The 24,890-nt window shown below is 36.5% G+C and overlaps 1 protein-coding gene across 25 annotated transcripts in view; it reads right to left on the bottom strand.

Moving 5' to 3' along the window:
• The window catches only part of NRXN1 (neurexin 1), a 1,145,650-nt gene that overhangs the window by 36,285 nt on the left and 1,084,475 nt on the right, over positions 1–24,890 (bottom strand). Inside the window, exon 1 of one of the 25 annotated variants that reach the window (XM_058684150.1) lies at positions 17,637–17,814. The exons of the other annotated variants lie outside the window; for them this stretch is intronic. Coding sequence (XP_058540133.1) covers positions 17,637–17,669 — 33 coding nt within the window. The 5' untranslated portion in view covers positions 17,670–17,814. Of the gene's footprint in view, positions 1–17,636; positions 17,815–24,890 lie in introns of those variants that run through there. 25 annotated transcript variants of the gene reach the window in all.

Genomic DNA, 24,890 nt, shown 5'->3' with positions numbered 1-24,890 from the left:
ATGGGGGTGGGGGTTGAAAGTTCTAGGCTTCTAACTATGGCTTGGTCTTTCTGGCTACTAGTCCCATTCTAAAACTATCTACAAACCTACCAAGCATGTACTTATTAGAACAAAAGATGCTCCTTGCACCCAGGAAAGTCCAAGGGACTTAGGAGCTATGTCAGGAAGTGGGGACAAAGACCAAACATATATTTCTTATTATCCCACAGAGTCAGTAACTTCCCTTTGTTCTGGACTACCTTTCAATGATATGCATATAAAGAATAGCCTTAGAAGACAGAGATCTCCTGAGATCTTTAGACACAGATATTCTCTTCACAAAGGAGATGTAATTTCCAACTTAAATCCACACCTCCATGTTTAAACATTTTATAAACAGAGCAAATTACATATTTGATATGAGAGTACTTTTTATTTATTTTTATTTTTTTATTATTTTTTTAATATATGAAATTTATTGCCAAATTGGTTTCCATACAACACCCAGTGCTCATCCCAAAAGATGCCCTCTTCAATGCCCATCACCTACCCTTCCTCCCTCCCAACCCCCCCATCAACCCTCAGTTTGTTCTCAGTTTTTAAGAGTCTCTTATGCTTTGGCCGAGAGGACTTTTTAAAACACCCCAAAAAACATCACATCTGAATAGACTGAAAAGCCAGGAAGCTCTTCTTTTCTCCCTAGCTGTTTGATGTAACCTAGAATTCATCAAATTGTCTTTGTTTCAGAGCTTGGAGACTCACTGAGATATCTGTTCCAGTTCCCTTACAGTAAAGAGAGGGAGACTAATGTGGCCTGGTCAGGTGTGTGGGATCCGATCACTACCTGGCTCAGCGTTGGATTCTGAATGTGAGACTGCCTCCTGGCCTTCTATTCAATTGGCATCCCCCTCCCTACACTGCTCCCAGTTCCATGTTTGGGTAAGAGGAAGATAAAAACAGCAGCAGGAATCACTTGCTGCTTTTCCCAAGTTTCTCAAACATGATTTGCCTTTTGCCATTCTGCCCTAAGTTTTACTGAAAATTTTACACAAGGCCTTTGATAAGTACCAGGGAATGAAGTTTGCCTACATCACCCGACGTCAGATCAGACCAGAGAGCCCTCAGCAGCCCCTGCCAAGCTCAAGGACTGACTGAAGAATGTGCACGCAGATGCTACAGGAGAATTCTGCTAACTGTCTTCTGTTGGGGACTAGGCACTTCCTTAGAGATCCTGTCGTTGTGTGCACATTTCATTTAGGTGAAATCTAATTGAACTCTTCCCACAGGTATTTGAGTGTTTTATTTGGCTAAGCGATTGTTTAATGACTTCCTCTTCAGCTACTATTCACTTATTATTATTATTATTATTATTATTATTATTATTATTATTATCATTTTGGCCATTAAAAGCACTGTGATAAGTAAAATTCACATGTAACACACTTCGATGACTAAGTGATTAACCATGTCCTCTCCTGGACGGCTCTTCTCTCTCCAGCCCTGCATTTACAGTCTGTTCCACTCAGTTCTGACACATTTCCTCTAACTTGCTATCATACCTCTCCTGCTTAGATGTGCACTTTTCCTTCACCCGCAACCTATGCCCCATTTGCTTAATTCTGAATTCTGGGATGTCTGCTGATTTAGGACAGTAAATACGCTTTCTAGTCACACAAAAAAATGCCAGTTGTCATCATGAGAACTTTTGAAATAGCAGAAGCGTCACCTTTTAAACGGAAGGTTCAGAAGATAAGCTTTTCTTGATGGTTTGGTATCACTGTTAGAAACATCAGAACCTGCAACACAGCGGTGATCTCAGATGCCGAAGTGTAGGCAGATGCCCTGTGCCCTAGGTCCTCATGCTTCTCTTTTAGTTTTTAATCAATGCCTGCTCTTACTAGTTTTTCTCTTTTGTCTATCCATGTCAGCCTTTATCCACACCCTTTTCCCTTTCCAAAATCACTCCTTTGATCTGCTTTGAGCTGGAAATCCAGATAATTAAGGTTCTCTAACTATTTTGAAAAATAATAAACTGGCTCTAAGAAAAAGAGGGTCAGAGAAGTTCTCAAACAGGAAAGCCCAGCTGCTTAAAGCAATCAGCCAAGGCTCGTGGCTTAACATCCAGAGACCTGTTAGTTTCCTCAAAATACATAGCTCCTTATGAAGGTATGTGTTTATTTCTAAGTTGCCCACTCAGTAACATTTTTTACCACGATAATTCTCAACAAGTCTTTTCTTATTTCATTAAGTCCAAGGAACCTTATTGGAACTAGACTCCAAATACCTCAATCTATTTTCCGAGTGTTCCACTGAGGTTGCTGGGAGAGAGATGAGCAAGAGAATAAGGAAAGTGGCTGCCTTACTGTCTGTGACCAAGCCACCTAAAGATTGGGGACTGTGTCTGCTTGTTCTTATGGGTAGAACGGGTTCTGCCATGCAAGGGTTTAGCTGTATTCATGACTAACTCTGTATTCTGAGTAGAGAGATTCTGTCTGTGGTACGTCCTTTCTTGGTCTCCTAGAACCAGCTCTTCACTTAACAAATTGGGGAGTGCTGGGACTGATTATGGGAGCTTGTAACACTGCATCCAGTGATTTGGTGCATAAACATTAGAGTCAGAGTTTAAATCTGGAGTTATTAGAACTTCAATGATTTGTAAAATGGGAAGGATGCAGTACCAACCTCAGCAGTGTACTTTTAAGAATTAAGAAAATTATGATCAATGAAGTGCTTAACACTGTTCTTGTTGCATAATAAACACTAAGTAAATCTTAGCTATTCTTGCCTTCATTATTATTACATAGGACATGCACATATGTTACCTAGCATGCCAGGAGGCAGCAGGTTTTTTCACTAAAGTGGGAAAAACCATAATATCCTAATAACTACAATAGGTAGACTATCCACATTTACCCTCGCCTAGAATATTGTGAAGTAGGAGGAGAAAAAAAGCTAAATATTGCATGAAGAATGCAAATGTACTTTTCCCCTGAACGTTCTATTTTGCTTTTCAACTTTTAAACTCCACTTTATTTCAAAACATACTTCCAACCATTCCAAAGCATTTTCAAGTTGGAAAGCCTTCTTTTTGTTTCACAATAAGCTAACTGCAGGTGCAGACTCGAGGGAGACAGACCTTGGAAATTTTAAGTATGTTGCCATGGCAATGGTTTGCAAGAATGTGTATGAGTTTCATCTTAGCTCTCAAGTATTCAACGAGTTCATATGTGGAGGTTCAAATTGCTAGGCACACAATGTTTGCCATTCATTGTGTCTTGAAAGGCTTGGAAATAACTGTCTCTGTTGCTTATAGCAACTAGAAACTACAAGATAGTATTTCTCTATCTATCTATCCATCCATCCATCCATCCATCCATCCATCCATCCATTTATCTACTCATCGATGCAAATATAGATATCCAAGTCACTCATTATCTGCTCCTAGCTGGTCATTCTCACTAGTTTGGCTGCTCTAAGGGAAGCTGTATACACAAATACAACAATAAACATTTTCACCATTGTTGTAAACACAGAGTTCACTCTCAATATGAATTAACTCTAAAAATTTTCTACTGTATTTTTACCTTAATTTTCTCATCCAAAATGAACATATCCTTAAAGAAGCATGATAATTATTTAGGAATGCTCTGTTAAAGCAAACTTTCAGTCTAATGAATTGTGGAGCATCTTTTTAGAAGAGTCCTACCCTGTAATGCAGGAAAGAAGGTGAAGTCTGTAATTCTAGTCAGTATTTCAAACACCCCCTACCAAAAGCAATACCACCACCACCACCAATGAGAAGACATACAAAAAAAGTAATTTTATCTCATTTGAACCATCACTACTTCAATTGGTCTTAAATGGTTCACTTGATGCTTCTAAATTCTGAATCCTCCACAATGGTTTCATGATACATTAGCAATAAAACCAGTGACTCTTGACAAAAGCATTCTTCCCCATAAATGGAACTCACAGAATACTAAAAAAGGAAAATTTTAAAACTATCTATTTGGTATAAGATAATTCGTAACAAATTGTCTTCAAATTATTAGGGTCCTTCCATCTATGAAAGTTCATTCACCAGCAAACAAACAAACAAACAAACAAACAAACTGGATTTCTAAGATTGCATGTTCTTTAGTGTTCCTAGCAAAAGCTTTGTTGCAAATGACCCATCATGATACAAAGTGCCCTACATAAAATGAGGCCACAAGCGACTCCACTATTTTCTGTATTTGGTTACCAACAAAACCTTCACAAAAGTGTTATAGCTACTAAAGCCTGGTAGTTATTTAAAATCCACTTTGCTGCTTTAACGTTGACGCATCTTCCAGAAAACACACACACACACACACACACACACACACACACACACACACTCATTCTCTCCATCCCTCCCCCCACCCCACTCCTTGATTTAACAGCTTGTTGATGTACTTTAAACTGTAGTCCTGCTTTCCACCCTCCCCCATTGTAAAAAGCCTACAGGAATGCTGAGATTAAACAATGAGAACGTAATAATTAGCTATGCAAACTGTCAAGTGGATCTAAAAAGAAAAACAACCCAGAAAACACAACAATCAGCAGTTTCAAGTTCTAAACAAGAATATACATTGAGTTCCCATTTATTTCAAACAAAAATAGATTAGGTCTTTTGAAAAATGTTCACTGCAATTTCCATGGAAATAGGGCAAATCAGCTAATGGGTTTTTTGCATCTCTAATTTCTATGATGCTGATATAGTAGAAAAGTCTTTGATCCTCCAATCTTTCCAAATAATTTCTGTTCTGCTCTTCTATAACCAGATTCATTCCGAAAGTAAGTAGCATTGAAACTTGTTCCAAAGAGGATACCCCTGTTTCCAACTCCAATACCTCACCTCAATAGTTGTATAAGAGGTAACTAAATTAATGTAAGCATTAAAGGCAAAATGGAAAGGAAAACAAATTTCTACATTATCTGGTGTGTTTGTGTGTGAATGGGAGGGAGGAGACATTCCATTCTTTTGATGGAGAGTACTGATTATATAATTTGTAGCTAAATCTCTGGGATTCTTTACAGATGACAACTGACTACCTTCTCCCTCTCAGCCAGCATGCTGAGTCCCTATGAAGCAACGTGGATTACATGTATCACATACATGCTTTGTGTAAAATATCAATAATGCTCACGCTGATGGTTAATGTTCCCTTAACCTGTTATGCATCCATTAATAGGATTAGAATATCTGATTTTTTTTTAAAGTCCAGAATTGTGATGAAATTGTTCAATTGAACTACCTTAAAACTTTTGTTTGCTTCAATTCTCTTATCTTTAAAATTGTAGTGAGGCACCTGGGTGGCTCTGTCAGTTAAGCACCCAACTTCAGCTCAGGTCATGACCTCACAGTTGGTGAGTTCCAGCTAGTGTTGGGCTCTGTGCTGACAGCTCAGAACCTGGAGCCTGCTTCAGATTCTGTGTCTTCTTCTCTGCCCCTCCCCCACTCACTCTCTGTCTTTCAAAACTGAATAAACATTAAAAAAAATTTTTTTTTTAATTATAGAAAAATAATTGCCTAACTTTACAAATTGAGAATGAAAGGTGGGACGTCTGAAAGTGGTCTGGGACAGGACACAGCATTCTGAGCTAACTAGGAATTCAATCACTATCTAACCAATTGACCTGAGGCAAAACACTCCCCATCCCAATAAAGTAGGTTAGGGTAGATGACCCAGGTCCCCTTAAAATCTAATTAATCAAGGGTATAACACAGGGAGTTCTCTTAGTAATGGTGCAATTAAATACTTTGTGGTGGTGGTTATAAGAAGCTATGCATATGATAAAATTGCATGCAGCCACACATATACAAATAAATGCATGTGTAATCAGTGAAATCTAAAAAAGCTCTATGATTTATAGTAATGTCAATAGTCTGGTTTTGATATTGGACTACAGATATGGAAGATGTTAACACAAGGATAGTTGGGTAAAGGATGTAAGGGATATCCCTGCATTTTTCTTTGTAACTGTGTGAATCTTTAATCATTTCAAAGTTAAAAGTTTTAAAACTATATGAGTATATACATACATAAATAAATTCAATAATCTTCTATTTCATGAAATGCCTTGCTGACAGCCACAGATGAAACAAAAATATACAGGGCCTGGTGCTTTATCAATGAAGGGAAATGTACTGGTTCTCAACAATTTACTTTTCAGCTAAATGTGACAGTTTCTATCTAAAACCATTAGTGGCTTTAAGGTGGTTAGAATATTGACTATTTCACCATAATCTAAAGTAAGGAAGTTGTCATGGGACAGTTTAGTATAAGTGACACCATTTTTGCCTACCCTTCCATTATTTATCCTTGAATATTGAATCCAAAAGATTAGGATAACAACAAAGAATAATTTCAACATCAACAAATATTATATACCCTTATTTAGAAGAGAAAATTAAAGTAAAATACAAAAACAACACCAACAAAACCAACACAATTAAATAGGAAGTGTGAGGGCTTCACTAAAAAATTAAATTCCTAATACTTCTATTGTGAAGACTCTAGTTTCTGCCCAATTAACTACTGCTTCAACGAGTAATCTTATTTGCCATTCCTCAAATGTACAGAATCTTATCCATCTAAGAATTAGGTTGTGCTCAATATATTTCCTTTCAATGTCACAGAATCCAGTTGATTCTCCTAACTTCCACAAGGTTTAAAAATAATGGCTAGTGACCTAGCAATTTCATACCCATCTATTGGTTTCAAAATTTGATTCTTAAGTGACACAAGGGGGGCAGAAGAAAACAATAGATGTCAGTAGCATCCTTCCGTTAGAGGTAAATTAAAAGAAGAGAGACAAAGCAAATAGGAAATTATAAAGAAAATAAAGCAGAAGAAGGAAAAAAGGAGAGAAAAAGGTTCCTCCACCCATGTTTGGAAAGTGGCAGGGTGTCTCAGTTCATTTTACACATGAGATCAATGAAAGGTCTTTCAGACTTAAGAAAGTAGGATTTCTGTCTCACTGAGTGAGATGTGAGATAGGTCTTGGTTTCAAAATTCAAGAAAGGGTTTTAAGATGAAAAAAATATTCAAAAATGTACACGTAAAAGTAAGACAATTTATCAAACTAGCCTTGCTCCAGGACTAGCTGATTAAGTGGAGTCTTTAGATTTTAGCTGTCTGTGGCAGCAAAGACCTCACTCCTCTTAAACACCAAACCTAAGATACAGACTGGAAAATTGGCTAGTAGAAAATTTTTCTGTCCCTGAATACTTTCCACTGAACAATACAAGATACAATGAACAGAGGCAGTTTCTCAGTGATGTTGACTCAAATAGGCAAAGAATGGTGAGTTATCTGGTTAGATCCTCTCCGAACCTATGCGTGCTTTTCCAAAAGTTAATTCCACTGGATACAACAAATGTATTTATTGATTTTTAATGTTTATTTATTTTTTGAGAGAGAGACAGAGGCAGAGCACGATCAGGGAAAGGGCAGAGAGAGAGGGAGACACAGAATCCAAAGCAAGATTCAGGCTCTGAGCTGTTGGCACAAAGCCAGATTCCGGGATCGAACTAAGGAACTATGAGATCACCACCTGAGCTGAAGTCGGATGCTTAACTGACTGAGCCACCTAGGTTCCCCTGGATACAGTAAAATTAAAGTGGTAAGAGGACTTACTCCTAACAAAAGAATGAAATATGTCATAGGTGATTAGCCAAGAAAGACACTAAGGGGGGGAAATCGGCCCCATGTTCTAGAACTGCCATAACCGAATCCAGGCCTATACTTCATGTAGCCATAATGAAATGAGTTGCCTGAGAAGTGTGGGTTCCCACACCTCATAATACCTTGCCTTTCTTCGCTCCCCCTGGTGCCATAGTGCTTAAGCTTTGCAGCGCCCAGAGTATGTTTTAAAGCTGAAATGTTTCAAGCTAATAGTGTTCTGGAAATCAAATTTATCATAAGATTTAACTTTTAGTTAAACCTCTACTGTACATATCAATTGGTGCTCCAAAATGCTGGTTTCCCAGAACATCCACCAAATCCTGTCTATGTTTAGATGCTGGTAACAAATAGAAAAAAATGAAAAATGCAATCACTGCACCTTCCATATATTCAGAAGTGTTGAAATTATAAATGTCAAAATTCTAATTTCATTTGCCTGTGTCTAAGAATATTTCCCTGCTAATTATTTCAAATTACTATAGACATTTTGCAAGCTATATTAGGCTTTATATATAAGTTGTGAACATCCATAAAAATAATTTGTCCTATACATCTAAACTTTTGTTCTCAATATAGATCCACTTTCTTTTTTAAGTTTATAAAGAAATGCTTACAAAGTCTTATCCTCTGAGGATCTTATTTTTCATTTACCAAATTTATTTTTTCATAAATCTTTATCACTGATGAGAATTTTCTCAGATGGTGCTGTTGATTGTTTATGTCTCCACTTTCCTTTCCACTTCCATTAGAAGCCACAGGGCACCTTACTTCTTAGAGAAGAATGTAAAACTGATTTGGGGATGAAGGACTTTTAGTCCAGACTGCACCACTTTATCAAATATTTACTGATATGAAACCTAAAAATATACACGGTAGGTACAGTATTCATGTGGCTAATTATTTAGTAGATTCAGCCCATGATTTTACACCACAGGGTTCTTATTAGGAACACCAGAAAGGGAATCAGAGCTTCTAGACACATGGTAATAAATATTTTCACTTACAATGAATAATTTAGCTCTTCTGGCATCCACTGTATAAAAAAATATATTTGAAATAATTCCAAGGTCTCTTAGTGAAGGTAGAGGTTTTGGAACACAAGAACAGGCAGTATGGTGCCCCTTTCCTTTGTTTTCACAGAATTCTGCCTGCTTTTGTGATATACACACTGCAAAATTTTTCCTTATTTGTCAAGATGATGTTGACATGAAACGATGTTTCTTCTGTAGCATTTCCTATGGTGAGTTTCTAGATTTCCAAATCACCAATTTTCTGAAATTTACCAGCCTTGCCCACAGAATGCTAACGAGCCTCTGCATTCTTCATTATGGAAATGGAAAAGGAGCTTTCCCTCAAATTAACGCTAGCCAAAACTGGAATTATTCTCACACTAGTTTCAAAATGAAAATTCTCATAATAAAATTAAAGATGTAAATTTATCTCAAAATTCAAGGAGATGATTCAACAAAATGAAAAGGAGTCTATGTGATAAGGCCATTTTTCTTTAAAAACTTAAAGGGAATTCACATTTATTCACACTCTAAAATCATAAAAAAGTATTAGAGTTGTGAAGCCTTCACTTTATGAATGGAGAAGTCAAGTACCAGCAGATTAAGTAGTTGGTCTTCATCACACCAGTAGCAGTAAACATTTCTTCAGTACAATCTCTTTACATAAATCAATTAGAAGAAAATGTTTTAAGATGAGATAAAGTCCCAAAATAACCCATTCACAATGGAACCATGTTGAATTTGAGGTGAATTGGGACTCTTTGTAAGGGTAGATCTAAAATTTAGAAGAGCAATCCAGGCTGATAATGGTGTAAATTTCACAAGGAAACAAAAAGAGAATCCCAGACCAATTTCAAAATGAAACCAACATATATAAAGGTGCAAAGAAAAAATAGGTATAAACAAAAAGGACTGCTTTTCTATTAATTGTTTCTTCTCCTAAAATGTTTGATTGAATGTTTCAAAGCAGAAATTTTGTGTAGCCCATTAAGGAGGATTCTCTTAGATATTGATGGGAAAACAAAACAAAACAAAGCAAAAAACAAGTGATGTTGGAATTTTCCAAATGTAGTTTCACAACACTCAGTGGCATAAAGCCTAAAAACAAACAAACAAAAAAAAATCACTTCTCAAAGAGCACACTGAATGTTAATTTTTTTAGCACTGACAAATGGACAGTGCTTCAATAAAACATTAATATTAGGGGAAGCTGAATGAAGAGTGGACTTTCTCTGCAGCATTTCTATGTATTTAAATTATAGCATTTATTTTAAAACTAAAATATAAAGGAGGCACACTGATCAGATCAAATCTTATATATTACATATAAGTTGACATAACTGACATTTATATAATAATTTTCATTATAAAGGTACAAATACAGGGGTGACTTGGTGGCTCAGTTGGTTAAATGTCCTACTTCAACTCAGGTCATGATCTCATGGTTCATGAGTTCGAGCCCTGCATCCAGCTCTGTGCTGACAGCTCAGAGCCTGGAGCCTGCTTCAGATTTTGTGTCTCCCTCTCCCTCTGCCTCTCCCGGGCTTGTGTTCTCCTCTCTCAAAAATAAATAAATAAACATAAAAAACAAAGATGCAGATATATTCATAAAGGAAAAAAATATATAACCGCCACAACCATACCAAAGTAACCTGTAAAGCCAACCTCCCATTTGCAATATTTACAGACGCAAAACATGTATTATGCTCACTTGCATGGCATGTCTTTGGAAATGTCCTTCCATTGCAGACTTTCAAATAAACCAAGCATATACTTTTCTTTTTTTTAATTTTTATGTTTGTTTATTTATTTTTGAGAGAGAGAGAGAGAGACAGAGAGAGCAGGGGAGGGGCAGAGAGACGGGAGGACACAGAATCTGAAGCAGGCTCCAGGCTCCGAGCTGCCAGCACAGAGCCCGACGTGGGGCTCAAACTCACCAATGAGTGAGATCATGACCTGAGCCGAAGTCAGATGTTTAATTGACTGAGCCACTCAGGTGCCACCCAAGCATATATTTTTCTACTAGATCTTATCATTTTAGAACCTTGTCTTTCTTCCTAAAGCACTACAAAGAGTTCATGCAACATTTAGAGAATTGCTAGACAGAGAAAGAGATAGAGATCAAGAGAGAGAAAGAGAGAGGGAAGCTAAAGTCAGTATTTATTTTATTATTGAATCAGTAGCCTTCTGTTTAAAATGATATCGTCTATTGCAATTGAAATCTTACTGGCTATGTGGGAAACCATAAAGTCAGGAATCTAGGAAACCCTTTTTGCATGGATGCCTTCATCACTGACCTAAGCTTACTATCTCTAGCTTGAAATTTTAAAGAGTAATCAAGAACTATTCAATTTGATATTTTACCACTAGCTATCATTTCAGTCAGTACTAATCAATGGTTCATGAAGTTCCCCATAATTATTCACTGTATTTAAAACCACTCACCGAGGAAATAATAGTATTGATAATTATTTCAACAACGTGAGTAGACTGTTTACATAATTATCACTATGCAAAACTGTTTCACTCAAGGCCAAGGCCTTGCTTCTTGCCTATAACATCCACATTCTACTTTCTTTACAGTCGGTACCATTCAAAAAGAAAACAATCAAATAGAGAAAAGGAAGTAGAATCAAGCAGATTGAAAATTATTACTGGGGTAATTTACAAACACACTGAATTATACCCAAATCATTCCATCAGTAAAAGGAAACTGATTTCTTATATTTTTTCTTATTAAAAAAATTATTTACTTAAAAATAGAAGATGTGAGCAGGGGATGGGCAGAAAAAGAGGGAGAGAGAATCCCAAGCAGACTCCACACTGTCAGCCTGGAACCTGATGTGGGGCTTGAACTAATGGACCATGAGATCATGACCTGAGCTGAAATTAAGAGTCAGATGTTCAACTGACCAAGCCACCCAGGCGCCCCTTGATTTGTTTTTTTTAAGGAAAATGTTTAGCAATGAGGCTAATTTTAATAAATAAAGAGAATATGCAGGTGAGTTTTAAAGAAAAAAAAAAGTTATACATATTTAAAAAAAATTTTTTTTTGACCAAGAGAAAAAGAGTGTGAGCAGGGGAGGGGCAGAGAGAGGGAGAGACACAGAATCTGAAGCAGGCTCCAGGCTTTCACCTCAGCACAGAGCCAGATGCAGGGCTCAAACTCATGAACCACAGATCATGACCTGAGCAGAAGTCAGACACTTAACTGACTGAACCCCCAGGCGTCCCAAAAGTTATACATGTTTTGCATTTACTTTTATTACTCACAAGGCATAAAGACTGGCTTTTAATAAATTCATATGTTTCCCTGAGAACATGTAGAACAGGAAACAACCACCTTGACTGATTTTGAGACACGCTACTTGGAACCTTGCTTGTTTCCAATACCCTTGTTGCATTAGACATCACTTCAGAGGCTGGTACTGGTGTGATGGGATGTGTCGCTGACCTGATTTGACCTGATTTTGTGTTACTTTCTATTTTGTGACTGCATAACTAGGGCTGCTGAAACAAACACAAGGGACATAGAACAGAACAACTTCTATGTATCTACTTAACCCATAGTGACCTCTCCTATCTCCAAACTACCATCAAGTATATGGCAGATGTGCAGCAAATATATTTTCATTAATTCATACTATAGGGTAAAATAGGTCAGCTTTCAGTACTTTACTTTTATATGCATTTTTGTAGACTCTTCAACTGGACTTTTAAGACAAGAAATATCTGAATTTCCTTTGAGTCAACCACCATATCTAGCAGAGTTTTGGTATAGATAAATTAATACCTATATATATCTATATATCGATTGATCTATATATATATATCTATATACATATATCAATAGATATCTTAACATATTTTAACTATCAAATGTACAAAAAACACTGACATAATTGCTTATATATTATAATTGCCAATATTCTGGAAGGAGATAATACACTTCTTGAAGGCTAAGAAAACTATTGGCAGACCCAAGAGTAGCTGTTTTTCCTGAAATTTCTAGTTAGTTATATGTATCCTTTAAACCTATTAGCAGCTAAATATTTACCAGTGTTTAATACAGACATACATATTCACACACACACACTACACTCAACTCTGAAAATATTGTACTTCTACTATAAACCTAATGAATAGATGATCCACTCAAGTCTACCTGTGCTAATTAAGAGAAGTCATGCTATGTACTTGAAAAAAGTGATTTTTAAGCCAATGGGAGGGTAAGTGGTCTAGAAAGCAGATCTAGTCATGCAGGGTGACCCACTGTGTAGACAGTTCACACACGAGTAATTTAGAATTGATACCTATGCAACTCCAAAATGAAGTGCTTTTAAAAAACATCAAAACTCTATGCAATATTGATCTGACAATAACATAGTCCTATTTTGAACACGCTCTGTTTCTCTGTCTCTGAAAAATGAATAAACCTTAAAAAAATTTTTAAATTAAAAAAAATAATTACATTGTTATTTCACATGTAGTTTCAAAAAATATATACCACAACATATATGTATATATTCATAATACACACACACATATATATACAACACAAATACATACAATGGAATATTACTTGGCTATAAAAAGATTGAAACCTTTTTTTCAACAACATGGATAGATCTAGAGGGTATAATGCTAAGTGAAGGAAGTCAGTCTAAGAAAGACAAATACCATATAATTGTACTCATATGTGAAATGTGGAATTTAAGAAACAAAACAAATCAGGAAAGAGACAAACCAAAAACAGACTGTTAAATATAGAGAACAAACTGGTGGTTGCCAGAGGGTAAGTTGGGAGGAGGGATGTGTGGAACAGGTGAAGGGCATTAAGAGCACACTTATTTAGAGGTGCCTGGGTGGCTCAGTCGGTTGAGCATCCAGCTCTTGATTTCAGCTCAGGTCATGATCTCATGGTTCATGAGATCGAGCCCCACATAGGGCTCTGCACTGACAGTGTGGAGTCTGCTTGGGATTCTCTCACTGCCCCTCGCAAACTCTCAAAATAAATTTTAAAAAAAGAGTACACTTGTGATGAACACTGAGTAATGTTTAGAATTGGTGAATCATTATATTGTGCATCTGAAACCAATATAACACTGCATGTTAATTATACTGGAATTAAAAAAACAATTATATATATGTATGTATACACACACACACACACACACACACACACACACACAGACATATACCACAACAATGAAAAGAAAAGCATATAACTAATTTTGGAAAATAGTTCTGAGATAGTTACTAATGTTTAATCAAGTGAATTCAAATAAAGGAAAAAAAATTGAGAAGCAAATGGAAATGTATAGTGATAACCATTCATAATTTATGACACAAAAATTGAAGATATCTCATATATTACTGTCTTCATTTGCTAAGGGAAACTAGAGATATCCATCAGTTTATACTTGTCTATGGCTTTTCCTAATTATTCTGTATACTGGAAATTGCTCTTCTACTAGATATTACTGTGTTTGGCTCCATTTTCTGTGCCAGAGTGATGAGGCAAGGGAGTCTTCAGGAGATTCAAATACCAATTGTCAAGTAAATGAAAATACAATAGCAGAAAGTAAAACCAATCTTTGCAGGTCAATATGGTAATCTTAGTAGAAGTCAAAGAAATCGAAAGCCTAAATACACACAAAAATGTATAAAGCCAAATTTGGTGTCATTACACTGCTGAATTTATATACAGCTTATTGTGTAGTAAAATTGAGGTCTGGAGCAAATAGCATTTGAATTCACAAGTGACAGGTAAAGCAGCAGAGAAATAAAAGACTGGAAGTAGGGAAAATGGGAAATGAAAAAGACTCAATAATAAAAGGCACCACTTGGTCTAAGGACAATTAAATATCCACTAATACGGTTCACCTATGAATTTTGCTAGTGCTCATATACTGGAATTAAAAGCGACTAATTTTGCCTGGGAAAAAGTCTTGTTTCAAATGAATTATTTCCAAATGGGCAGAGTAAGCTTAGTTCTTAAAACATTTAAACTTAATATAGACGATGGCTGAAAGTCCTTGGCTACATGTTTTTTTCCCCCTCCCATTTGAAAACTACCAAGTATAAGCCAAGAGGGCTTTTCCCATCAATTAGCATTCTGCCTACTGCATCCATCATATAGTTAATTGATTGCACTTGTAGTTTATAAATGCACCCAGATGCTGTGGGATGAGCACATTCCGTAAATTAAAGGAGCATATGGAAGGCACACAGACAGTAACATTTCATCATAACTACCCAAAACATCCTTAATATGCAATGCTACATCACTAATTACTATGTAAATATGTAAGCATTTCCCTGGTTAATGTCTTGGTGAGAAATTTTCTTGGCAGTTGAGCCCAAATACTGTTTTGACCAGACATTTAATACCACTTCAGGGCTCTTCTAGTTTCATTCCACCTAGCCTGTAAGGATTACATGGTTTTTAGCCTATTATGCAAACTTGATTGTGCAAATCAGTGAAAACATTTCTTCTTTAACACTGGGTCATCTTACTTAGGGAACACCAGACAACCCTCAAAATTACAAGTACCTATCCAAGATTCTGTCTGCAGGCTCTATTTCTTTCTAAAATCATTGGACAGAATTTGCCAAGTGAGGAACATTTTCTTGCTTAGTGGACTCTTTCATTAATTTCTAAGAGAAGGGCAAGGAGGAAAAGGATTGCATAAAGTATAAGAAACTGGCTCAATTCTTCGACTCTAGGGAAATTAATATAAGTGATCTGAGTAAATTATCTTGAATACCTCAAGATGTCAAAGGTAAAGTTTTCATTCTCTTATCCAGGACCTTGGTTCAAGCCAAGGTCCAAGGGTAAGTCAAGAGAAATATGCAACATGGCAAAAGTTCACTTGGAAAATGGTAATTCTCTCCATATGCAAGGTCCACTAATCAAATGATTGAGTGAGCTGTGGGTGACCCATGGATCAAAAGATGTATATTTAAAACTTTTAAAATTTGTGTTTTATTGGTATATTTTGGCAGCATGATTTTGGTCAAGTTCATTTGCACTCAGGACTGGAAACTGTGTCCAAGTTCACCTTAAAATTTTGTAAGAATTATTAAAATTATAGAATTCAGAAGTAAATTGATTTTCACTTTTCCCGCAGCCCTTTGACCTTCCTGGGCAAAGACTGCACAGTTCTCTGGGCATTTGGGTGACAGAAAGCTTGATAGAGAATTCTGAGAGATAAATTTCATTTCAGAATTTGAATTAAACATTGGTAATAAAGATCCCAAGCTTCCTAAAAAAAAAATCAACAAATACTTAAATAAAACATTCAAAGTTATTCTAGAAATGAACCTCTATTTATAAGCTAGAAGTAAAATAATAGTAGAGTAGTCAGCATGGGCTCTTAATATTTTCAGAATCAAAAGCTTACTTAGGGAAAAAGTCAGCAACCCCTAGAGATGCTTGAATCATCTAAGGTGATTCATATAAGTTTAGTAGTTACTGCCACATTTTTATCTAGATACCACCAACCCAAATAATACAATAGTATAATTTTAATTTTGCTCCTACTTTTCCTGAACACGGCAAAGAGAAAAAGGTTACAAACAACAACCAATAGACAACACATCATTTATAATCTGGTGAACCAACTTCTATTCATAAGATTCCTTCCCTACTCGATGATTCCTTCCCTAATTTAATGAAAAATATTTGTTACAACAGACATGACATTGTATCTCATAATTAAAGGAAGATGCAGTCAGGAGTTCCCTTGAAAAGAGAGGGCAGGCTTCCTTCACTATCAAGCCCACTCTTCCCCTCCCGGCTCCCCCTTTCTGATATGCAATTCCTTCTGTTCTCCATCTGCTCCGCCCCCACCTATTGTCTGTACTCACTGCCAAGCATGCCAATCCCATCTGGCCCTACTCTTGCTTCTGCTGGCTCTAATTCCCATGGGCCCAGGAAATATATGAATGCCAGGGCTTTTTCCCTCTTCAATTATAAGGACTAGCCAGGAGGGTATCAAACAATTCCCCAAAGAAGTCACACACACATGAACATGCACATGATCTCTTGCATACACAAACAGCAGGTTTAGAATCATTTCATAGGCTAAAATAAAATATATATATATACTTTTGAAATTTTTTTACCTTGATGCATTTTTAAAAATTAAAATCTTACTATCTTTGAAATAGTCAATATTTATATTTCAAAAATATAAACACTTTCATTAATCCCAGACATGCATTTTTTTCAGAAAGAAGTAACTAGTGTAAATAAATGTTACTTAAATCTTACCATCATGAAATATTTCCATTAGTTAATCAGGTTTAATCGTTGACCACTAATACATTTTCTGTTGTACCAAACATATATTTAATTCAGACATTCCAGCTTTACAAATTCTCAACGAAAACCCACTCTGCCGCAAAAAGCATGCATGGTCAGAATCTAAGCATATTTAGGCAAAAATATCACCAAGTCATTAACGATAATGAAGCAGTCTGGCAAGTATTGAAAGCAGCTTTTATTCATGCTTTTACTTGAACCAACTTAATACATATATATATATATATATATATATATATATATGTACACACACACACACACACACACACACACACACACACACAATTTTTGGTTGTTTTTGCCACAAGCATGCTAAAAAACCTCTGAAGCTCACAAAAAGCAGCAAACAAAACTAGAAGCAATCATGCTCAGGGTTTAAGGACATTAAAAGATTTAAAGCATCGTTTCTATATTTCATATAGAGCGTGCATAAATTTGACATGCAATCTCCAAAAATAAATATTGTAACATAAATCTTAAAATTAGTTTATCCAAGAGAGTTTATTCTTATTTTCATTATTATTGTTCTTAGCCTTCTGGTATCTTAAACCCTGCATGCTGCAGTTCTAAGCTGTGCTGAGCACCGGCTGTGAGAGAAGAAGCTACCTGCGAGTTTTCACAGTGCCATCTCATATCCATGTCTGTCTGGCTACCCTGCGTGCTTAGAGCTTTTTTCTTAATTCTTAATGGAAATCCTAGGAAATTTAGTCCATCCTCTGAAATCAATACTGGTGACAGGAGAGCTCCCTGACTCAGTGGGAGATCAAGATGATAAATTGCCTGCGCATCAGCCTGGCCTATCAGTGCCCTGCACACAGATGGGCGAGAAAAGACACAGAAAAGGCTCTATCAGTCACGTGTCACCGAGGAACCAATGGCTGACGCCCTACTGCAGGAAGGGATGCTGCAGTTCCGTCTGCAGTTGACGAGGCTGTTGGTACACAGCCCAGCCCGCGCCCTGCTCAAAAAGTAAGCATCGCTGCTATTGTTGAATTTACTCCCTGGCTGTGACTGCATAGAAGAACGGACATCCCTCTAAATGCGACCCAAATAAAGACCTTTTTTTCATGCGCAGAGAATTTTCTCTATATTGCTTTCTAATCCAATGCGATCGCAAAACAGAAGGGAAACTTTTTTTTAACATCCCAACCCTTAAACTCTTATGTGCTTCCCTTCAGATGATTATCATGTTTTCACCTAATATTAAATTACAGGCTTAAACTGTGCAATTAGCATGCAACCCTCCTAACAGGATCGCCGCAAAGCTTTATAATTGTAATTATAATTTTATTCCCAAGTTAATGAATGACTTTTTTCTTGAATGCCAAGTTTATAATGAGTATTTTTATGGGATGATTTTGTAAAGACAATTATGCAACAATCAGAAGTACCTTATTATGCTTTTCTGCCAATTAGAACTGTTCCTCTTTAAAGACGATTTAAATCCCAATAAATATGCCATTTTATCAATCATTAAAAATAAAACCAACAACAACAACAACAACAAAAACCCACCACCAAATGTACATTTCATTTCCTAAAGCCAGAAGAACAAATGTGTTATCCAGTGATGGAAATATGGACTCATTTTTTTGGTCTTTCCTCTGAAATTTAAAATAATTCTTTGGTAAGCAAAGGATCCACACATCTGGAATACCATATGGAACTATATACCCCAATACATCTGCTTCCAGTGATCATTGTGCAATAACAGATATGTTGCACAGTTCTTCAAGGTAACTGAGATGATTGTATCCAGTCTGACAGGTAAGGTTATAAGTGATGAGACCACAGTATTTTTCAAATGGCAATATCATGGAGATTAAAAAGAACAAGAAAAAAAAAAAAACCTCAAAAGAAACAATGAAGAATCTTCAGGAATAATAGAAAGAGTACCCAGGGCACTTCTCTTTATTGTTCCTCATTGCCCAGTTTTAATTATATCCATACATTTTCAAGGATTAATTCCTTTAGAGTGACCCAACACTACTGAAAAAAAATCTGAGAATAAATACTGATAGATGTGCCATCATAAGTAAATTGTCACTGAGCTTTAGAATGCTGAAATTCCAAAACTCATTTTGTCTTGGGAGCTATTTTTTAAACACATTCTTGAAACACTGAACCCTGCCAAGTTTTCTGCAAATATCTATCCACCCTTATTCAATATTGACTATCAGGAAATAATAAAGCATTTTTCAAATTTGTTAAAATGCATATTGTTTTGTGCTCATTCTATTTGGCCTACTTATTCAATAATAACATAATCCTCAATAATCAAACTTTATTTTTTTAAAGGAAAAAAAAATAAGGCCCAGAACACTTCTCATCAAAAAGGAAACTACAGTAATAAAGCATCATCAAACCTACTCATTGCAGTATTGCAATAGCCAAAAGTAGAAACTATCTAGTCATCAATAATAGACTGATTAGATAGATTATGGTAGAGTCTTACAGTAGAGATACTCTGCAGCTGTAAAATATAATGTGGCAAATTCAAATGTACTTATATGAAGACATCTCTAAGATGTAATGTTATTTAAACAAAAATCAAAGGTGCAATTTTTTAAATTGTTTAAAGTTTATATACACGCATACACACACATTTACACACAAGGAATATAGTTGCATATGCAGAGGAAATTTCCAAAAAGACCTAAAATATCAGTTAATAGTGGTTAAATCTGAGGAGCAGAGCTGGGTTCAAAGGTGAGACCGAGGCATAGGTACCGTTTTATATGCTTTTCATCCAATTTATGTATTACTTTTCTAATTCAAAATTAATTAAAATGATGGCATCTACATTCATTTAGGCTTAGAAGAATGTGGCTCGTAGATATTTGAGCAAAAGTGTTAAGGGGAAAGGAGAGGAGAGAGAAGGGAGTGTGGCTTGCTTTTTTCATGTTAATAGGGTAGGTGTGGGCAAGAAGGGAGCTGCCAGAGACAGGTTCCAGCAATCTTAGCTGAAGTCCTCCCCAAACCATATTAAACTTTCAGTTCTTTCATCTCTTAATGCCTATAACAATACAAACTTACAGGCGCTAAGAGCTTTACAATATGCAGTGACAATTCACCTAAATTATCTCTGATTCTTAGAGAACATGAAGGACTGAGAAGTAAATGATTTGCCTAATTAGCAGAACTTGGGCAAATTAACCCCTCCAAGCCTTAGTTTTCTCAGCAGGATGCAATTAGCAAGAAGTGGCAGAGCTAACCATGAATTTTAATGTAGGATATTGTTTACTGCTGCTTTAGAGGCAGAGTAATGTGTTGTTTTTTTTGTTTCATTGTTTTTTGTTTGTTTTTTGTTTGTTTGTTTGTTTGTTTGTTTGTTTTACCAATAGTGGTGTAGGGCTAAAGACAAAACAAAATCCATTTTCTTGTGCTTCCTACTTGGCCTAAGCTTCTTTTATCCAAGAGACAGAACTCGGCTTATAGATTCCACTGTTCATTCTTTTGTGGCTGTTGTTCAGATTCCTAGTACTTTAAGAGATATAAACATTAAAAAATATTGAATTGGCTAAATTCAGTCAAAGGCTTATAATTTGCATTATTAAAGGATTTTTGTGTTCTACACAAAGTTACACTAAAACAGTAGCTTATGAGGTGGGGGGCAATTTGGTCCACAAGGAGACATTTGACCGTGTTTGGAAATATTTCTAGTTGTCACAGCTGGGGCAGTGCTACAAGCATCTAGAGTGGGTGGTGGCAAAGATGCTGATAAGCACCCTCCAATGCACAGCCCCTACAACAAAGATTTATCTGTCTCTGTCAATAGTGAGACTGATAAACTGTGTTCTAAATATTAGGCTTTTCTACCTTATTTACAAAGAGGTTTAAAACAAAAAGTATTCTTTACTGTGAGGTGTATATTATAAAGTGGTGAGGAAGAAAGTTTAGGTGGAGAAGAGAGAACTGAGGGCCAAGCCCTGGATCCCTCCATAGTTAAGAAGTCATGAGGAAGAAGAAACAGGAACCGGGAAAAGGAGGTAAGAGAAAAACTCCTAGGGTGGTGACCCGGAAGCCTGTTGGCAACAAATGTGTTGGCAAAACATTAGGATCTTTTTCAAATGCTGTTGATGGGTTTTATATTCCACTTTTCATAGTTTTGTTTTTAATTTAAACAAAGCGTCTGAGAAATTAATCCCAATGAACTAAACAATACAAAAGACTTAAGGTCCTTACTCCTCCTCATGTTTGGATCTTTACAGGTATGGCCATAAAAGGTAGTATTTACAGGGATCCCAAGAGGGCTATTTGGAGACTATGTGAAGGGGAAGGGGTTTTCCTGACCCTCAAGTTATACTTCTTAGGCTATTTACCATTGTCGCCTACTTTATAGTCCACAAAGGTGTACGTGTGAACAAGCAAGCGGACAAATTGCTATCTCAGACCATCCCACATCACAGTTCACAGACGAGGCCGAGCTACACTGCATCCTCTAGAAACACTGCAGCCCTGGTCTCCAGGCCCCACCTGGTCATTTCCACCCACAGACAAGGTTTCTGGGAACAGAGTTCTCAGGACAGCTTCAGGCACTTTCTCTGTGACTTCTGTCATGCTGATTTCCACACTTGGCCAAGCCTGTGGCATTCGGGGTCAGGGCAGCAGAGCTGAGACACAAAGCCACCTGGATGACTAGGACATTGGAGCAGTTTTAGGTCAAATTAATGCTCCTTTTGCCCAGAAAATATTGTGAGAAAGCAGATGAGAGAGAGAGAGAGACAGAGACAGACAGACAGACAGACAGACAGAGGAGGGAGGGAGAAAAGAGATAAGTAAAAAAGAGCCACAGATCTACAGATACCATCACGTACTGTGTGGTTTAAGAGAACACCGCATGTCATAAATCTCTTTAGCTAGATTTTTACAACTTTATAGTTTGCATAGACAAACTCCTTCATTTTACAGATGAAGGATTTTGATGCAGAGAGGTTAAATAACTTGGCTTGAATTAAGTGACAGTAGAATTCTTCCCAGTCTAGTCAGTGAGTGAACATGACACTGGCAAGTTTCAAGATGCTTTCAAAAATCACCATGATTATCAACCAGAGTAAGACTTAGAGGAAAGGAAAAATGATGTCAAGTAAGAGACAAGGATGGCTTCAAAGACTCCTCCCAGCTCACCCCATGATCCTAGATTATGGCATTGAAAGCTTGGGTTATCCAAGAAAGAGTATGATCCTCCCATGAGCATTTCTAGGATATGAAACACAAAAGGAGAAACTTTGAGTCTCCTCCTTCAGAAGATTTATGCGTGACTGCTGAAGGCTTTTTTTTTTTTTAATCAAATTCTCTTGTCTGTATTTGTGCCACAGTTATGATGAATGGGAAGTAGGATGCCTGGCTGACTTTTAAAAGACATATGTCAGGAAGTAAGCTAGTTGTGAGAGAATATATGTGAGGAAACTTCTGGACCATTTACATTTTTTAAGAAAAGGGAACAGATAGAAATGGTAGAAAATCATAGTGGTTTATTTTAGTTTAAAATTTTTATTGTTTTTGCTTTTTCTCCTTATAAATGGCAGTCCTAGTTTCAGGCCATAGAGCACCACTCAATTTCCGTTCACTATAACTTTAATATGTGCAGGTACACATCAAAGGTAGGAAGCGAATTAAGGTCAAAATAAGTAAAATTTCATATATTCTAAATCTTATTTTTTTCTGCTACTCTGTTCTTGTGGGGTTTTTTTCTTCTAAACTGGTTATTTCTCTAGGTACGTTTGCTTTTTAAAAAGTAAAAACACAAAAACCAATGCCTCATGTAATCTTTTTGATAACACTGTACTCTAAAATTTATTATACTAATGTTAAAAATAAAAGAAATTGAGACTCAGAAGGATTAAATGACATCTATACCCATGAAACTAGCAACTGAAAGTCTACTGACTACATATCAAATGTTCTTTCCAAATCAGAAGTAACCTTGGTGCTACAGAGTAGTTGTTCGGTATGTTTACTCTGCATAAGAACCAACAAGGAAACATGGTAAATATCCAGGTTTCTGGGCCCTTCTCCAGAGAGTAATTCTGTCTTGGACTTAGATGGGTCTTGAAAGTCTGCACTGTAAATAAGCATCCCACCTCCATAATATAAGAACCTCAAGATCATTTTGGAGTACAAATTGAGAATTCTTCTTCCAGAAAAGTCATGTCAACAGAATTTCCAATGAATAGAAATAGGAAGCTTTTTTTTTAAGGCGTAAAATAAATTAAAAAAAAAGTATTACGAGTAATATTCAACAAGTAAGACATTGGAACAGAGAGAAGCACCACAGCAGACAATTAAAAAATACAGATACTTTAGAGACATCCAGTAAGAGACAATTTCCCAGATTGGACTTTACAATGTAAAGATAATTTAGTTGAAAATATTTTGGAGTGAGAAAGATTAATGTGCATAGAAGAAATATGCAATTAGTAACATTTTGGAGAATAGAATGACCCTTTTACAGTCAGAATTATTTAAGGCACTTGGCTGTTTTGGTCCCTACCACATTGCAGCAATTAGAAACCATGAACATGCAGCTATCCAAGCAGGCTCCTTTTACATATCCTAAGAATTCATTTGTATTGAGAGAGTTTCCTTAGGATGGCTCTCTAGACTTCTAGAGACCTATCTAGAGACCTCTAGACCTTTTCTATAAGAGATCAGAATCCACTAAAATCATAGCAAAGTTTCCCCAATTGTTTAAGACAATAAATCCACCCAGAAAGAAATCCCAGCACATTTCATGCACAACAATGATTCACGAAGATGAAGCGAGCGCACACTGTACAGAAATTTTCTCTTACTGTTTTTCTCCCAGCTGGCTTCTAGGTTGGCCAGTTTAAGGTCAAAGGGTAATAATGCTCAAGTATTCTCTTTTCAGATTTATCTCGTTGGGATTTATACTGCTAGTCCCTAACTCCTCGTTTTAAAGATTTTTCTGAAATTTTTGACATACTATACATTTTAAAAATTTTTGATAGAAGAATGACTAATTGTTCATTTTGATCCAAACTCAAGTGCTGAAGGACAATGTTAAAAAGGAACTGATTCTTTCAGGATACTGTGAGTAGGACAATGCCTTTTACCAAACAGCCATCAGTGACCAAATATTTTTGGCAGCTGATTGATGAAAAGCATTAAGCAAAAAAGCCATACTCAGTCCATGGTCAAGTCTGTTAAGAGGCAGGAAGTATAAGGAAAGAAGGAAGGAAGGAAAGGAAAGGAGGAAGGAAGGAAGAAAAAAAAAGGACTAGAGAAAAAAAGAACATAAAACCTTTTTAGTTGAGGTACTTTAATGGACTGTGAGAAACTTTTGCTTTTTAGTGAACACAGCTTACCAGATATTATCAAATGTAAGTCTCCTTTATCCCTGCTCATCCACTCCTTGATTATGGACCATACGATGATATCTTAAGCACCAAGAATGACTTAGAAGAGATATCTATATGGGGCACCTGGGTGGCTCAGCGGGTCAGGCATCCAACTTCAGCCAGGTCATGATCCTGCACTTAGTGGTTTCGAGCCCCATGTCAGGCTCTGTGCTGAGAGCTCGGAGCTCGGAGCTCAGAGCCTGGAGCCTGCTTCAGATTCTGTGTCTTCCTCTCTCTCTGTTCCTCCCCTGCTTGCACTCTATTTCTCAGAGGTCTCCCATAAATAAATAATATTAAAAAAAGAATTTTAGAAGAGATATCTACAAGAAGCTTACAAATGACTCCATAATCCTATGCATGCACAGGAGCACATGGACCAAAAAAACCAAAAACAAACAAACAAAAAAAAAAAAACCACATTTTTACTGATCAAGAGTGAATAAGTAGGATCACTGGGTGGCTTAATTGGTTGAGCGTCCAACTCTTGATTTTAGCTAAG

This window comes from Neofelis nebulosa, chromosome 9 (assembly GCF_028018385.1).
Source record: "Neofelis nebulosa isolate mNeoNeb1 chromosome 9, mNeoNeb1.pri, whole genome shotgun sequence".
Taxonomy (NCBI): Eukaryota; Metazoa; Chordata; class Mammalia; order Carnivora; family Felidae; genus Neofelis; species Neofelis nebulosa.
The sequence above is the reverse complement of the archived record's forward strand: the minus strand, read 5'-3'. Positions and strand labels throughout refer to the sequence as shown.